This window comes from Schistocerca serialis, chromosome 3, assembly GCF_023864345.2.
Source record: "Schistocerca serialis cubense isolate TAMUIC-IGC-003099 chromosome 3, iqSchSeri2.2, whole genome shotgun sequence".
NCBI classification, from domain to species: domain Eukaryota; kingdom Metazoa; phylum Arthropoda; class Insecta; order Orthoptera; family Acrididae; genus Schistocerca; species Schistocerca serialis.
This window is the reverse complement of record NC_064640.1, coordinates 229,902,940-229,918,254: the sequence shown is the minus strand read 5'-3', so window position 1 is coordinate 229,918,254 and position 15,315 is coordinate 229,902,940. Positions and strand designations below refer to the sequence as shown.

Below are 15,315 nucleotides of genomic sequence, written 5' to 3'. Positions count from 1 at the left end.
AGGCAGTCTTCAAATGATTCCAATGGCTCTGAGCACTATGGGACTTAACATCTGAGGTCATCAGTCCCCTAGAACTTAGAACTACTTAAATCTAACTAACCTAAGGACAACACACACGGCCATGCTCCAGGAAGGATTCGAGCCTGCGACATAGTGGTGGAACGGTTCCGGACTGAAGCGCCTAGAACCGCGAAGACAGGTTTAAAATGAATACGACGCGCACATAAGCATTGACGCAGTCATTCCGTAAGAGCACCACAACCGATTGGAATGGGAAGAAACCCTAGCATGTGGTACCATACTAGTACATTCTGGCATGCACTTCTTAGTGGTTTGCTAGGTATGTATTTAGAAGTATATATAATCAACAGACTGAAGTTAGATCTCATTAACGATCAAACGAGCCCGATGTGTCTCCAGCGTGCCGTTTTGATTTATGAAAGCCACGATAAATAGTAGTACTTGCTTTCTTCTGTGGTCGTATAGCTCCACCACTCCGACTGAACAGAAACCGAACATACGGTTGAAAACCTGTTTGCCTTTCTACGAAGGTAAGGCAACAGTTGGCCAACGACGACATCTCACCAGCAGCCGTCACGAACGGAATGCAGCAGAGGCGAGACTCTGCCGCCGTATTTTCCTAACACCAACCGGCGCGAGCTGTTCTAAGCAGCATTAACGTTGGCATTTTACGAGCTATGATGTAACATTATATGTAAAACTCAACTACTAACAGCAAAATACACCTAAGAAAACCTCAGCCCACAATTACTAGACTGTTACAAATAAGCATACCTTTTGCAAGGCATTGAATTAACTCCAACATTAGAAAAAAAAAAGTGAGACCTACTTCCATGAGTCTGCTCAAGTCAGAAACTGTCCCTAATTATTTACTTCAACACAACATATCATACGGAATCGCGATACCGTTCTTTTACTATTACAATGTTTATGTGAAGTCTGATGAGAAATGACTGCGCGAAACGAGGTATTCTCCCGGGCAGCTCGAGTCTGTCTCGACGTGGTTATGATTCTACATCTACATCTACATGATTACTCTGCAATTCACATTTAAGTGCTTGGCAGAGGGTTCATCGAACCACAATCATACTATCTCTCTACCATTCCACTCCCGAACAGCGCGCGGGAAAAACGAACACCTAAACCTTTCTGTTCGAGCTCTGATTTCTCTTATTTTATTTTGATGATCATTCCTACCTATGTAGGTTGGGCTCAACAAAATATTTTCGCATTCGGAAGAGAAGGTTGGTGACTGAAATTTCGTAAATAGATCTCGCCGAGACGAAAAGCGTCTTTGCTTTAATGACTTCCATCCCAACTCGCGTATCATATCTGTCACACTCTCTCCCCTACTACGTGATAATACAAAACGAGCTGCCCTTTTTTGCACCAGTTCGCAACTTGGTTCGGTGGCTAGCGTCTGGTAGAGCGTTATTGCATCCGTTCGATTTATCGACCTCAGATATGAGTTACTGATTTGAAGATGATTACACATCCGAGAATTCAGTTCATATAACGAAATTTAGACGACGACAAAGACTCACATTAAAAAAACATTTCAGTGGAATGAAGTATAGGTCATACAGCGAACTGGAGTAGCCGCAAAAAAGGCTTTCCGTCTTACACGTAATGGGAGTTATTTAAACAAATTTTTCTTATTGTTTTAATACGGCAGTTTATTTTTTATTTTGTTCAAAAATCTGAACATCTAAATACTCGTAATGTAAAACTTGTGGCATGCAAGATTCTTCCTTCATAATACATTCACAGAAACTTGATATTAATGAAATATTGGTCACTCATGCACCTGGATTATTTTTGTACTTTTTTTACGAGAGAAGTTCTCAGGCTGCAGCTCTGCTTCCAGCATTTTCTGCTGAATTACGTCATTGTAACTTTATTCAGTGGCTCTCGCTAGAGTGTCTACTTTTATGTAATTTCTGTAGGATTTAATTTGGTATTGCCCGATGCGCTCTGCATCCAGAATTGTTTCTCAGACATTAAGAAGTCTTGGTTTCAAAAACCCACCCAGAAATTTGATAAGCAGCTTGGATGAACGGTTGATGCATGTATGATATAAATGCGGTGGAAATTATTATTGATAGTGGCAATGATTGAAGTCACTAAACTATGTTTTCGAAACATATACATATAGTTTTGAAGAAACAACTGAGATATAACTAAATTGAGAAAAAAGGACGGGTAGTGCAATTTTCGAAAGACGCTAAATATTAGCCAAAAGAATTAATACGTATCTCTATGTGTTGCATTGGTGACTTCAAAAACTAAGAGACGGGGTAGTGTATGAGATAGTGGAAATCTTTAGCAGACCCTAGTCTTGCGGCTGGCTGAATCACTGCGTTGTGAGAAACAACTGCTGCAACAAACATTTCAAAATGAGACTGGTGCATTAGAGACGCGAAGGAACATTAGCGTTGGTGGCAGCGGCAGCAACAAGACAACAACCGCAGCAACATTAAAGTGTAAACGACGTTATCTAATTATTCCTGCAGTTCGGCAGTTCCCTCCCGTGTGAGAGCAAACACACATGGAATCTGCACTTTTCCATTTCAGTTTATTGATCGCTTACAGAACTCTCGTTCTACCAATTACTGAATACTGTTCGTCGGTATGGACCCACACCTAGTGTGAGAAACATGAAACACGGAAAATTCAAAGAAGAGCTGCGGGATTCGCGACATTCTTTATCAGTCAGGGCGAGAGCGTGACCAAAATTATCAACAATAGCCAGATGGAGATGCTACAAGAGAGGTGTTTCGTGTCGTGGAGCGCTTTATCCACAAAATTCCGAGAGTTTACGTTCTAAAATAAGAGCCCAGTAACATGTTACTTGCGCTAACGCACAATTGCGTAGTCTATATCAGAGGGAAAGTAGAGGAAATCTACCACTCATACAGAGAGAGAGAGAGAGAGAGAGAGAGAGAGAGAGAGAGAGAGATAGAGAGAGAGAGAGAGAGAGGGAGAGAGAGGGGGGGAGGGGGGGAGGGGGGGGGGAAAGGAGGGTTTACTGGAAATATTTTTTCTCACAGGGAGGGGGGGAAAGGAGGGTTTACCGGAAATATTTTTTCTCACGCACTATCAGCAAATGAGACAGGCTGGGGGCTTCCGGATTATTAATGTACTAGCAATACATTGCACTGGTCTTGAATCGTGCGTAAGCATTTCAGATATCCGCTTCCGTGAAAGAAAGGTCCCCATTGCCGGACTACTACTGCTGCTGCTGCAGCGGTAGACATTGGCCTCTCTGGAACAATAATGGTGTAAATACGTAGAAGTATATTGCCTGAGAAAAAAATTAAGCACCAAAAGACAAGGCGCTACGTAAACGATTAGAATCTCTATTTTCTGTGACTAGTAGAACGATAACCGGAATGCAGAAGACGTCGTCAGAAAGTTGTTACGGAGTGCACAGGGGCTTGTAGATGATCAGCGGCGGGTGTAAAGATTGGCAGCTCGCAATAAATGTAAATACGCGCAAAAACACTACATAATTTGACTACGCAATCGACGATCAGTCACTGGAACCAGTCACAACGCGATGACTGGTACCTGTTGGTACTCACAGCAGCTCCGTGAAGCGGCTCCAAGCGTCTTCAAGGAGTTTCTGGTCTGAAGATGGTCGCTCAGACCGAAATCGGTAACCGGAATCAAGAAATATATAATTATTGCGATCTGGAATGCCTTTTTCGTTGTACTGCTAAATACGATCGCTGTTGTTCCGCTAGGACAAAGAATTATTATTATAGCAGGTGGTGGTGTTGAGAAAATTTTCCCGATCCACTTAACCTTCTGTATTTTCACAAAAACACTTGCGTGTCAAAGTTATATAGCCAGCGAACCTGCACGTATCAGATTCACCGACGCTCCTGCACAAGTAACCAAAAAGAAGTTCGACAAAAACACTTAAGATTTGGCAACGCTAACGACTGACTCCTATGGATTCTGCTTTCACGTTCAAGGCAGGTGAAGAAGCTAAAGCAATCTAATATTTTAGTTTATCATAATAATTTGCTATACTATTTCTGAAGTTTGAGCAAAGGAGAGTACTTCAGCGCAGGATCTCTATCATGTTGTACTACTCACCTGGCGTCGAGGAACCTGGAGCGCAAGATCATGACGGCCTCGCAGGTGCTCTGCTTGAGCTGCATTTGGATGGAAGAGAACTTCTTGTGGATGATCTGCACCATGCGCTCGATCTCCTTGGGCGTGATGGGCCGTGTGCGCGACTGCTCCCTCAGGAGATTCATCACGTGCGTCGTGAACTCGTTACACGCCTGCACACAAAGAAAGTCAGTGACCGTGGCTGCAAGACAAAGCTCATCACGACAAAAATTTCACATCCATAAAAAGGCAGGCAGACGAAATGTACCACAAACTAAGACGATTGGGGCCTCTATTTTAGAGTGTTTGCTAATTAATCAGGGACGCATTGATGAAGCATGCGGTAAATCGTTACTTTTTAAGTCTACGTGAATTAATTTTACAAGTGAATATATTTTCTCATTGCATGTCTATGATATGGCCATTTGCGTGTAGATGGTCGATCTACACGCCTTTTCTGTGTCAGCATAAGGCTGGCCAGCATATAATGGAGATATTTTCTCCTCCAAGTATGCTATTTGAGCTTTACCATTGTTTGTTTTTCTACTCAGTGTCTGGTGTGAATAGTAGAGTATTGACAGGTTTTTGTGTGATGCATAGTTGCTGGAAAGCACTGTGTATAATAGCTTAGTTCTGGCCGTATACCAAACACTGTCCATAGAATTTTGCACAGTAAGCCCTTTCTGTCGGTGGAGATTGGTCCCAATAAGCCTAGGACATCAAAGAGTAAAAAATGTTTAATTATTAAACTATGTGATACTTTTATCACCAAATTCATTTGTCATACGTAACGCAGAAGTACAATGAATTCTGGAGACCCAAAACTTTATATGTGAAATTCAAATTGTTATCAGTTTTTATATCCAAAACTTTAAGTTCTCTATTATGCATTATAATTATTGCTAACATGAATGTACCGTGTGTTTCTGTTTTCAAGAATATATACTTTACCATTCCTTCTGTTGATGTAACCATGTCTGCCAGGTACACGACATACGCGCTATTCAGCAAACACAGAACTGTGCCACGGACTATCAGTTGGACATTCAAATTATTTCAGTGTTTCACACGACTGTCCACCCAATTGTGCTAGATATATATGTGGTATTACTTGCTTCATTATTATAGAGACTGTCTCAAGTTTTATTTTTCGTAGTTACTCAGGTTAAATATTATTTGAACCAACGAGCACAGTGGTTTTAAATGTTGCAGTTTCAGTGTTTCCAGAAGATTTTTCTTGTATCTGTAGCTACTTACTTCAATTGTACATGTGATTTGCTAATAAGTTAGAAAAGTACTAAAATGCTCCCACACGAACGTTAGACGCTTGTCAAATGTTATCTTTCTTTTCTCTAAAGAAGTGCAGCATAGTGTCATACATGTTTGATTTTATTCTCTACCGGACCACGAGGGAAAAAATGCCTATCATATCACGACACCCCAACTGGTAAATTTGATGAAGGCCCACAATTAAAATAAAGAGTTACATTTTTACTCAAACATTTTTAACACAGTGCGTGATGTTCCAGTTTAAAATCGACACCAGTAAGTACTTTAGGGAAAATTAAATGATATGCCTGCAGCGTAGCCACAGAGAAAAAGTTGTTTGCTCCAGTATGCTCTATGATCGATGACAAGTCGAGCACTCAATGTGCTCTTACGCCTCAAGTGGGAAGACCTGCCGCATATCATTGCCAGTGGCTTCTGAACTAATTTAGGAGCCACTTCTGTCAAGGACTTCCCACACAAAGTTTTACCTCGGACCTTATCCTTGGAGTGCTTAAGTCCTTTCATAGCCTCATATATTTGTCGTTGGAGACCGACATTTTTATTGGCTCACAAAGACGGGGAAAGTACCTGCAGGCATCACACACACCACTGCGAAGACACCCTTAAAATTTCGGCCTTACAAACGCCCAAGATGTCATATCTGGTCAGATTCACACTTCTATTTCTACTTCACATAGCTTACGGTTAACACCAGACATCGGAAAATCGCTTAAGATACGCACATTACGACAGATTATCAAAACTGTGTGTGTGGGGGGGGGGGGGGCGAGAGATACGAGGGAAGGAAGGTGAGGGGGGAGGGGGAGAGAAGACTGCAACAACAGTTGTAACTAAAGACTGCAATCTTTTCAGTTAGATAGGCCTTAATTTTAATTAACATCATTTCTCTGTGTATTCACAGTCTGTGCGAAAGGCACGTAATTTCTGCCCAGAATACTACAATTTGGAAATTTTTCACTGGCTACAACTGTGTGGACCTTTCTAGAGTCGCCACTAAAACAATTTTCGATTTTTTCCGCACAGAAGTGTCGTTTTCGTTTGTATGACGTGGAAAGAGGAAATTACAGTACTACGAAAAACCTATAAACGCAAAAACAAATTTTCGCCCAATTGCGCTGTACATTATTCGATTCTATTCACCAAATGCTACATATATTGCATTTACGGCCGGAGGAGTCTCGTGCACTTCCATAGAGCGTTGACATCTACATCAGAGACTAAGCACTACCTCTGTGAACACAAGACTGAGGGAGAGGACGGGAAATGAGCCTGGAGTTCTTTCAAGTAAAAAATACAGAAAACAGATGTGAGACGTCCTGCCATTGATGTGAACTCCAATCGTTCCGAATAAGAGTCCAGACCGATCCTCGCACTACGAAGTTTAAAAATTTTCTTCACTTTAAGCTTAAACTTCTGTAAAAATTCATAAATAGGCGCCTAAATTATCAAAATTTGAAAGGGCAACTGATGCGGTGAATTATTAGCGAAATGCTACGAAATGTAAGTTTTATTTATTCGATATACGAATTTTTTTAATAACTGACACTCGAGAGGACCTGGGTCGCACGCAAATGGGCGCTTTTTTCCACGGCGCGCGTCACATAGTGATTCATTCATTAACAGTTACATTTGTCAATGCAGAAGTACGGGAAGCTAGTACAATGTGAGTCTATTTTCCATACATGGTACATAAAAGTGAGACGAATGTGTACAAGTTTGAGATTCATCATTACTGGAATCTGCCGCAATTTTGAAATGCTGACGCATCTCAAAATACATCAGTTTGTTGATCACACGGAAGACATGAATAATCCAACACAGCAAGTGTGTCTTCAACAAGTAACTTTTACATGAGCTGTTTCGTGGCGAATCCACTGTAGCAAGTTCCGAGTGACGGTTTCAAAAGCTTCTGCAGTCCGTGGATATAGGTATAGAAAAGCTCAAATTCTATTAGTGTAAATGATATTATAAACGCAGCTTCACAAGTATAAAACACGTAGAGTGACGGTGAGTATTTAGATCTGTTTCCTCTTATATATCATCCTTGCAAATTCATGTACAGTTCACATTGCACTGACTGAACAGTGGTACAGAGTACAGTTTTGTTGAAAAAGGATGTTTGATTACACAGGGTATCCCAGCAGAGATACGACAGAAACGCTCATTTTAAGCAAAACGCTTCATGTGGACATATGCCATATTTAGATCACAATGTACAGTTGTTTCTGAGTTAGTGACGCGCAAGTGTGTCTCCTGAACACCCAATCTCCTTGACGTGTAATTCTAGCCGAACCTACATCGTTGCTTCCAGCTTCTTTGTTCTAGATGTCTTTCTGCCATTAAACTAGCCTGTTGAAAGCGTAGTTGTCCATGGTGTGTGTGTGTGTGTGTGTGTGTGTGTGTGTGTGTGTGTGCGCGCGCTAAGTATTAAGAGTAGAGAAGCATCGGTTAACTATGTTTGTACATGTGCCAGCTAAAATGCCACACATCAGCACTAATGAAGAATATGCAGATATGGCGTACGTTTATGACTTCTGCAATGGTAGTGCTTCTGCAGCTGTCGAGGAATTCCGTCGGCGTTTTTCGACACGCCGTTTTCCTGATCGTACAGTGTTTTAAATAGTGTTTTCAGCACAGTGCGCGAAACAGGCATTTTCCAAGTTCTCATTTTCCTTCTGAACGTGTAGTTCAACAACCTGTGCAGGAACAGGAACAAATTGTTGAAATGGTGAAGTGTAGTCTTACTACCAGTAGTCGGCGACTTTATGCACGCATCAGCGTCGCGAGGACAATATACAGCATGTCCACAATTCTCAGATTGGCGACAGTACCACAAATGTGTGTGAAATCTTATGGGACTTAACTGCTAAGGTCATCAAGGTCATCAGTTCCTAAGCCCACACACCACTTAACCTAAATTATCCTAAGGACAAACACACACACACCCATGCCCGAGGGAGGACTCGAACCTCCGCCGGGACCAGCCGCACAGTCCATGACTGCAGCGCCTTAGACTACGGCGACAGTAGCACATGACTTGAAATTTGGTACTGGTTAAATAAACAACTGTCATTTGCTTCCATTAATACTATTCACTGATGAAGCCACGTTTACACGGATGGAATCAACAGCACAAGTAATAACGTTCGACAGTCGCTGTAAAATCCACATGCTACAGTGGAAACAAATTTCCAAGTTCGTTTTTTGATCAATGTTTGATGTGGCATGATCGGTAACATGTTGCTACATCTACATCTACGTGATTACTCTGCTATTCACAATGAAGTGCCCGGCAGAGGGTTCAATTAACCACCTTTATGCTGTCTCTCTACCGTTCCACTCTCGAAAGGCAAGCGCGAAAAACGAGCACTTAAATTTTTCCATACGAGCCACGACTTCTCTTATTTTATCGTGATGATCATTTCTCCCTATGTAGGTGGGTGCCAACGGAATGTTTTCGCAATCGGAGGAGAAAACTGGTGATTGAAATTTCATGAGAAGATCCCGTCGCAACGAAAAACGCCTTTGTTTTAATGATTGCCACTCCAATTCACGTATCATGTCTGTGACACTATCTCCCCTATTTCGCGATAATACAAAACGACCTGCCCTTCTTTGTACTTTTTCGATGTCATCCGTCAGTCCCACCTGATGCGTATCCCACACCGCACAGCAGTACTCCAGAATAGACACATTCATTTTAGAAGCTCGAATAACGGGACGGAATTACCTGCATTTTTCTGGAAAATTCGTTAGTTGTACACCTTGAGAAAGTTACTTCAGCCACGCGGGGTAAAACGTACGTCCAGCATGACAGAGTCCCTCCACATTTTACCAGACGTGTGAGGGAACATCACAACCGCGGGATTGGTCACCGTAGTACAATTAACCGGGCATCAAGACCGCCAGACCTTACGCCATTAGATTTTTGTTCAAGGGGATTGGATGAAGTCTGAGGTGTACAAACGGGAGTGCACAAATGCACTGAAGTCGACGGTGGGATATTCGAACATTTATATAAATTTTACAACAGTCGTAACATGACGTGTACGATAATCCCTAGAGGTGAATGTGTTAAAAATACGTATAACTCAACTAATAGTTTGTAAATAGTATGTTGTAATGTTTACTAACTACATACATGTGTAAACCTGTACTGAATAAAACTGGAAATAAATAACAATGTCGCGCGGGATTAGCCGAGCGGTCTCAGGCGCTGCAGTCATGGACTGTGTGGCTGGTCCCGGCGGAGGTTCGAGTCCTCCCTCGGGCATGGGTGTTTGTGTTTGTCCTTAGGATAATTTAAGTTAAGTAGTGTGTAAGATTAGGGACTGATGACCTTAAAAGTTAAGTCCCATAAGATTTCACACACATTTGAACATTTGAACAAATAACAATATACATTAAATATGTTCTATCTCGGAAATAATTCGAAATAGGGTATACGTTCATACGAAATTTTTGCTTCAAATGATGGTCCCTGTCATATCCATGAATGCCGACCATTCTTCCTGGGACACCTAATATAAGGATGTACGTTAAACTTATTGCGTACGCCGGCCGCTGTGACCGAGCAGTTCAAGGCGCATCAGTCCGGAACCGCGCTGCTGCTAGCGTCGCAAGTTCGAATCCTGCCTCGGGCATGGTTAGTTAGTCTAGGGGACTGATGAACTCAGATGTTAAGTCTCATAGTGCTTAGAGCCATTTCATTTAAAATTAAAATTTAAAACAGTCTTCATTTCTTATTGCGTACGAAAATGATAAACATGCCTGTCAGTTCGGCACAGCATCTCACAGGAAAACTAACACCAGGGTGTCTCAGCGCATGCGGATTATCCACATTGCTTGCACGCGGCTGCATATTTGTCACATTCCTACCAGATAGAAGTAATACCCAGGCGACCTGCCGAAAATGAACTTGTGATGATTATTTGGAGCACGTTTCCTGCTTCCTCACCTGGAACAAATCAGACTTTTCCATCGTGCCCTGTCGAGGCGTTATCCACAAGCTGCAAATTCCCAGTGAATTCTTTTATACGCTATGCATAGCGGCAGCCTAAAGTGCGACATCTGAATTCCCCTTGCACAACAGGCAAATTTTAAAAAAAGAGCTACGACTTGTGCTACTTTCCTTGCCTACATGATCCACGTCGTTTCCACGTTGAATCATTTTGCTGTATGCTTTCTCCTGCGCTCGCAATAGTTAATACCTTTCGAATATGAGACGTCTTAAAAATTTAAACGTCTCTATCACTTTTTTCTTATACAACACCCAATATACTAGGGCGTGCTCAAAAGTAACGCCTCTGAATTTTTTATGGGAAAACTCTTAAATCTTTTTAAATTAAATAAACGTCATTAACATTCTACGTCTTTTCTCTTCATCTCTGCTGACCGAACGAGGTGGAGCAGTTGTTAGCACACTGGACTCGCACTCAGAAGGACGACGGCTAAAACCTGCGTCCGGCCATCCTGATTTAGGTTTTCCATGATTTCCCTAAATCGCTGCAGGCAAATTCTGGGATGGTTCCATTGAAAGGGCACGGCCGACTTCCGTCCTATCTTCCTCTAATCCGATGGGACCGATGACCTCGCTGTTTGGTCCCCTCCCCCAAATGAACCAACTAACCATATCTACGTATTTGCACCTCTCTGCCTCTAGAGGACTTCGAATTGTATCGTGTGCCATGGCGGTGTATAACGTAACCATGTCGGTGTGTGAGAAACAGAATGCGTTACCGAGTTTCGAATTCGAAGAGTTCGTCCACAAATGGAGCATCCTTTCCTTCAGCATGACGACGCCAGAGGATACACGAGCGATGCGACATTTGCAAAATCCGACGCCTTGGGTTCATTGTCATCGATCATCCTCTAGAGTGTCCCGACTTGGATCCATACAATTTATCCATCTGTTTCCTAAACTTAAGGAACAAATTCGAGGACTTCACTTTGATAGTGATGAAGGGGGTGCAAACAAATGAGAGGTTGTGACTGTCACCATGGCAAACAATCTAAGGCGACGGTATCAACAAAGTGGCTTCTTGTTGGAGAAATTTATTCGTCGCCATGGTGACTACGTTGAGAAATAAATAAGTAGACATGAACAATAAAAATTTAGAATGTTAATTTTTATTAGGAAGAAGACAAGAGAAGATACAATTTCTTGAGATAGATGGCAAGAGGTTCAAGAGAGTAGACCAGTTCAAATACTTGGGATCGTGGTTTACCACAGACAACAACATAAAAATGGACATCAAGGAAAGAATAGCAGTGGGAACGAAATGCATGGATACCCTCAGAGAGACGCTTGGCTCCAAATCGATCTCAGTGAACACGAAGATGAAAATCTACAAAAAATGGCTCTGAGCACTATGGGACTTAACATCTATGGTCATCAGTCCCCTATAACTTAGAACTACTTAAACCTAACTAACCTAAGGACAGCACACAACACCCAGCCATCACGAGGCAGAGAAAATCTCAGAGAAAATCTACAACACAGTGATATGCCCAGCAGTAATCTACAGTTCAGAAACATGGAGCATGACTAAGTGAGAAAGGGAAAAACTATTAATATTTGAAAGAAGAGTAATGGGGAAGAGATGGGGACCAGTTTTAGATAATGGAGAATGGAAGAGGAGGAAAAACGAGGAAATCTAAACTCTGATGCGACAAACAACTATTCTAAAGAAGATGAAGAGCAAAAGAATACAATGGGAGGACCATGTAGCCCGTATGCCAGATGGAAGACAGGCGAAGATGGCACTAGTGGGGAAAACAAAACCCAAACGCCCCATTGGACGATCAAGGCAGCGCTGGATGGACGACCTGGCGAAGAGCCTAGCAGGCCGGGGAACTCAAGACAACTGGAGGAACCGGGCACAAAACAGGAAGAGATGGAGGCAGTTTGTGGAAGCAGCGCGTGGTTTGCAGGGCCTGTGATCGCTGAATATCTATATCTAATTTTTATTTAAAAAGATTTAAGAGCTTTCACATAGAAAGCTCGGAGGCATTACTTTTCAGCATGTCCTCGTATTACAGATTATTACGTTCAGTATGACATGATAGAATTAGACTTTGGCGTCTGTGCTAGGTAATGTAATTTTTTTATACACATGTTACAGTTGGTTATGCTTCATTAATAACAGTCTACTGAAAAACAAAGTCTAAAAAAGAGAGTGTTTGTGGACTAGCAGCGACTCCTTGTTCACGTGTTGATCCGTGACCTGATTCGTCAAGCCCTTCCGTCTATTCTGAGCACCGCTTCAATAATAAAAAAATTGTTCTAATGTTAACAATGGAAATTTGTGGTAAGTTCTATGGGACCAACCTGCTGAGGTCATCGGTCCCTAGGCTTACACACTACTTAATCTAACAATCAGTTTAATAAGTCACGGATGCAAAATACTAACGTGAATTCTTTACAGACGAATGGAAAAACTGGTAGAAGCCGACCTCGGGGAAGATCAATTTCGATTCTGTAGAAATATAGGAACACGTGAGGTAATACTGACCCTACGACTTATCTTAGAAGCTAGATTAAGGAAAGGCAAACCTACATTTCTAGCATTTGTAGACTTAGAGAAAGCTTTTGACAATGTTGACTGGAATACTCTCTTTCAAATTCTAAAGGTGGCAGGGAAAAAATACAGGGAGCGAAAGGCTATTTACAATTTTTACAGAAACCAGAAGGCAGTTATAAGAGTCGAGGGTCATGAAAGGGAAGCAGTGGTTGGGAAGGTAGTGAGACAGGGTTGTAGCCTCTCCCCGATGTTATTCAATCTGTATATTGAGCAAGCATTGGAGGAAACAAAAGAAAAATTCGGAGTAGGTATTAAAATCCATGGAGAGGAAATAAAAACTCTGAGATTCGCCGATGACATTGTAATTCTGTCAGGGACAGCAAAGGACTTGGAAAAGCAGTTGAACGGAATGGACAGTGTCTTCAAAGGAGGATATAAGATGGACATCAACAAAAGCAAAACGAGGATAATGGAATGTAGTCGAATTAAGTCGGGTGATGCTGAGGGAATTAGATTAGGAAATGAGACACTTAAGATAGTAAAGGAGGTTTGCTATTTGGGGAGCAAAATAACTGATGATGGTCGAAGTAGAGAGGATATAAAATGTAGACTGGCAATGGCAAGGAAAGCGTTTCTGAAGAAGAGAAATTTGTTAACATCGAGTATAGATTTAAATGTCAGGAAGCCGTTTCTGAAAGTATTTGTATGGAGTGTAGCCATGTATGGAAGTGAAACATGGACGACAACTAGTTTGGACAAGAAGAGAATAGAAGCTTTCGAAATGTGGTGCAACAAAAGAATGTTGAAGATTAGATGGGTAGATCATATAACTAATGAGGAGGTATTGAATAGGATTGGGGAGAAGATTGTGGCACAACTTGACTAGAAGAAGGGATCGGTTGCTAGGACATGTTCTGAGGCATCGAGGGATCACCAATTTAGTATTGGAGGGCAGCGTGGAGGGTAAAAATCATAGAGGGAGACCAAGAGATGAATACACTAAGCAGATTCAGAAGGATGTAGGTTGCAGTAGGTACTGGGAGATGAAGAAGCTTGCACAGGATAGAGTAGCATAGAGAGCTGCATCAAACCAGTCTCAGGACTGAAGACCACAACAACAAAAATCTAACTTAAACTAACTTACGCTCTTCCGCTAAGAGCAACACACACACACACACACACACACACACACACACACACACACACACACACACACACCCATGCCCATGGGAGGACTCGAATCTACGGGGGGGAGGGGGGGGGAAGCCGCGCAAACCGTGGCAAGGCGCCTTAAACCACGCGGCTAATGTTAAAAAATGCGAACTTTTAATACAATTGTGAGTCTGGAATGAAATGTGACTGTCTTTACACATACGTGTTGCCTGAGGGTAGCCGCCGATTCGTGCTACCATCACTTGGGAAAGAAAGAAAGAAAGAGATAAAGAGAAGGATAAAGGTATAACGTGCAGTTTACGATTAGGTCATTAGAGAAAGGCTTCAGAGTCGCAGTAGGTAAAGATAAGGAAGGAAATTTACTGTTTCCCTTTCAAAGAAATCATCCCAGCATTAGCCTTAATCAAACAAGGAAACTATGTGAACATACACTGATCAGCCAAAACATTATCACCACTGACCTACTATCGACATAAACCCGTCCAGTCGATAGCTGCGTCACCTGGCGAGGAATGACTGCTAGTCAAACACACGCACGTTGTTTGTAGTATCAGGGAGCGTGCTGTCCGTGTCTAGAATGGGGAAGGCGCGCGATCTACGTGAGTTTGACCGAGGGCAGATTGTGCTGGCCCGAAGGCTCAGCACGAGCATTTCGGAAACTGCATGACTTGTCGAGTGTCATAGGCTAGGCGGTGAACTGCGACGGAACTAATATCAGACGTTAATGTTTGGCAGAGTACAAGTATGTCTGAACACACAGTGCATCGAACACTACTAACAATGGGCCTCCGCAGCCGACGACCCATGCAAGTGCCGATGTTAACACCACGACATCGGCAACTACGACTGATCATCGGCACCAGACGTTGGCGCAGTGGCAGAGCGTTGCATCGTCTCACGAATTCCGATACCTTCTTCATCATGCCGATGGGAGGGCGCGAATCCGTTGTCTTACAGGGGAACAGCTCCTTGACACGTGTACTGCGGGACGGAGACAAGCTGGCGGCGCCTCCATTATGCTCTGGGGAACATTCGCGTGGGCATCCATGGGTCCAGTGGAGCTCGTGCAAGGCACCTTGACGGCCAAGGAGTATCGTGCACTGGTTACAAACCACGTAAAACCCTTCATGACAATCATGTTTGCCGGCAGTTGCATTTTTCAACGAGACAATGAGCCATTTCACAA

General features: G+C 42.5%; 1 protein-coding gene across 4 annotated transcripts in view; it reads right to left on the bottom strand.

Moving 5' to 3' along the window:
• Window positions 1-15,315, bottom strand: part of LOC126469963 (homeobox protein extradenticle) — a 348,664-nt gene that overhangs the window by 70,734 nt on the left and 262,615 nt on the right. For all 4 annotated transcript variants that reach the window (XR_007586099.1, XM_050097380.1, XM_050097381.1 and 1 more), the window contains exon 4: window positions 4,126-4,316. Coding sequence is in view for 3 of the 4 variants with exons in the window: in XM_050097380.1 (XP_049953337.1) it covers window positions 4,126-4,316 (191 nt within the window). In the remaining variant the exon portion in view is untranslated. The remainder of the gene's footprint in view (window positions 1-4,125; window positions 4,317-15,315) is intronic.